Here is a 2,739-nt window from a genome sequence, read left to right as displayed (position 1 = left end):
TTTTTTTTTTTTTTTGAGAGGGGAAGTCAGCCAGTCAGGAAGATCGACGATCCAACGTACCTGAGCAACATGCTGATCTCTCGCAATACGACTGGAAAAGATCAAGTTGCATCGCGAGCATGAGGCTTCTCGTGCCCTTGGCATGCTTGAGTGGTGCAGGGTGCGTTGGAGTAGCTCGTGGCCCTTGTGAGAGAACGAAGCGGTCAAAGATTTTTGTGATTGATTTAATGCAAGCAAGAAAGAAAGTAAAACTTCATCACACTTATTTGCTGCTTGCAAGCCATCTGACAACTGTGGAGTGAGGACATGAGAGTTGTTGTCATGCAAATGGGAATCGGCATGTAGTTTTGGCTGGCATGACGAATAAAGGTAATACACATCCAAAGTATAACAAGTTGAATAGCGTTAGGCCCGCCCCGTGCACTCCACCACTCGATCACCCCCAATCTTCTGCGGCCTCCAACACCGGTAGCAAACACCCGCCCCCAAGGTCACTTGGCAATTGCTACTACCATGACCGCGGCAGTGGCATCGAAAGCAGCGCCCTTTCATGACCGGGCAGCTAGAAGGCTGGTGGTGAGCAACCAAGCGGTCTCTGCTGCAGCTGCAGGCCCAGCAGTAGGTGCTCATCCATAGCAGAGCCGTGTTAAAGTCGTCTGACTGAATTGGCGCCGATGGTACCATCAACTGCGCTCGTTTGGCCCGCGTCTGGCCCTCGTGTGATACTGGCGCCCCATGTGCTTCACGGCTTGGATGGCGAGCTGTGATGGTCGGTTGCATCATGGAGCAGACGGTGCAAGCCGGCGCTCCTGCGGCCGCACAAATGTGGCCCTCACCATCCAGCAGCCAACCAAGCTCAAAGGTCAGGCAGCGCTTCATGCTTGCAAATGGCTGCAGGTCTTCCGAAACCGCTGTGCCTCGTGGAATCCATAGCGTGGCCTCGCCACCCCGTCGGTCGCGGCCAGCCCGGCCAAAGGCCTGCGACAAGGTGTAGCCGTTGTAGCCGCTGCCAAACCAGATCACCTTCCGGACGTTGGGCATGTCCAAGCCCGCGCCCAAGCAGCTTGTGGCCACCAAGACCAGACTCTGCGTGCCGCTCCTCCACTGCTCAAGAGCGGCTCGCGTGTCTTCGGCTGACATGTCAGCATCCACGGCCAGCGACTGCTCGTGACCCAACGTGCGTGCCAACTGAGTCGACAATGCCTCAACCTGCTTCTTCGTGTCACAAAAAATCAACATGCGATCCACGCGGCCCTCTTGCTCCAACAGGTCGTAGTGGCGTTCCACAAACATCTCAAATGCCTTTGTTGTTCCTTGTTGCACCGCTAGCCGAAGATCGGTTCGCATGGTTGGCATACGAAAGGTCTGGTACGAAGCGTCCTCCGTGCAATCCAGCTGTTGGAGCAGAGCCCGCTCATCTTTGGGGCAAAGCGTGCCAGTCAGGCCCACACACTTGACAGATGGGTCTTGGCGAAGATGGTCCAGCCGGCCTGGGCAGCGAACAAGGCTGTCTCGATAGCTAGTGTCCACGAGCATTGTGTGAACCTCGTCCATCACCAGCATGGCCAGACGCTTCTGCTGCACGAGAGTTTGCACCCACCTCATCCCATAGCCAACCAAAAAGTCGACCGTCATGACAATCACTTGAACGTTGACTTGCATGTCGCGGCCATCATTCTTAGCCCACTGCGATACAATGTCTGCCTGCTCGAAGCGGCGGCACAAGTCTCTGGCAAGCTCACGAAGCGGGACTACCCACACCACGACCTTGCGTGGCTGGAGGTGAGCGAGTGTACACAGCGTCTTGCCCATGCCCGTCGGGGCCACGGCCAGCAGCCAGCCATCCTGGGCTTCGTGCCGAGTCACAGCCTGTGCCAATCGATACTGATCCCAGTCGCGAAATGTTGTCTTCCACGCTTGCCGCACACATTGAGCAAGCCAAAGCTGATCCTCATACTCTTCCTGCTGCGTTTGGTCATTGTGCTGGCTTGGCTCTTGCTGCAAGGCCGTCGACGCAGCCTCTTTCACGGCTCGCGGCACGGCAACTGGCATGGACGATTCGGCTGCCTCGGCTTCGTCTAAATCCAACCCGGCAATGATATCGTCAATGTCATCCTCAGCATCAAGGCAGGCTTCAACCTCGAGATCTGTTTGCGTGCCCACGGTCGCTTGCACCTGTGTGCTGGCGTTCCTGACCCGAGACGACTGGATGACCACCTGTTTATGAACCACTTGTTGCACGCAGGTCTGTCCATCTACGGCCTCAGCTTGGATCTGATTCTCTACATCTACCAGCTTCATGAGCTTGTGCCATTCTTCAGACACAAACTGATGGCCGTACTGTGCTTCACTGGACACAAACTTGTGATCGAGCTGCGTGCGGCCATAGACGTTGCGTGCCGTTCTGCCTGCATGCTGGCTTTGAGAGTGTGCCACATTCAACGCCCCCAATGAAGGCTCGGGCGTATGATGCAACACCAGTGTACGCAGCCAAGCCACACTCATGTGCCGCCATGCGCTGACAGTGATGCTGGTTCCAAGAAACCGCTTGGTCACGGCCTGGATGGTTCGGTAGACTTGGCCTGGCCGAAGCTGCTTTTCGAGCTGCATTGGCGCAATGTTGAACAGCAGCTCATACGTGCCCTCCTGTGCGACACGCTTGGCCGCTCGTAGATCGTCGTGCTGGTCGTCAACAGAGCCAACAGTGTCTGGCTCGATTGAATCTTCGACCTCCATCGC

At 56.3% G+C, this 2,739-nt stretch overlaps 1 protein-coding gene across 1 annotated transcript in view; it reads right to left on the bottom strand.

Moving 5' to 3' along the window:
• Positions 1-405: 405 nt before the first annotated feature.
• The window catches only part of MONBRDRAFT_11282 (uncharacterized protein), a gene marked incomplete at both ends in the record, with an annotated part of 3,774 nt that continues 1,440 nt past the window's right edge, over positions 406-2,739 (bottom strand). The window contains one exon of the mRNA XM_001749005.1: positions 406-2,682. Within this exon, the coding sequence (XP_001749057.1) occupies positions 406-2,682 (2,277 nt within the window). The remainder of the gene's footprint in view (positions 2,683-2,739) is intronic.

This window comes from Monosiga brevicollis, genomic scaffold (genome assembly GCF_000002865.3).
Source record: "Monosiga brevicollis MX1 MONBRscaffold_27 genomic scaffold, whole genome shotgun sequence".
Lineage (NCBI taxonomy): Eukaryota > Choanoflagellata > Craspedida > Salpingoecidae > Monosiga > Monosiga brevicollis.
This window is presented reverse-complemented; position numbering and strand designations above follow the sequence as displayed.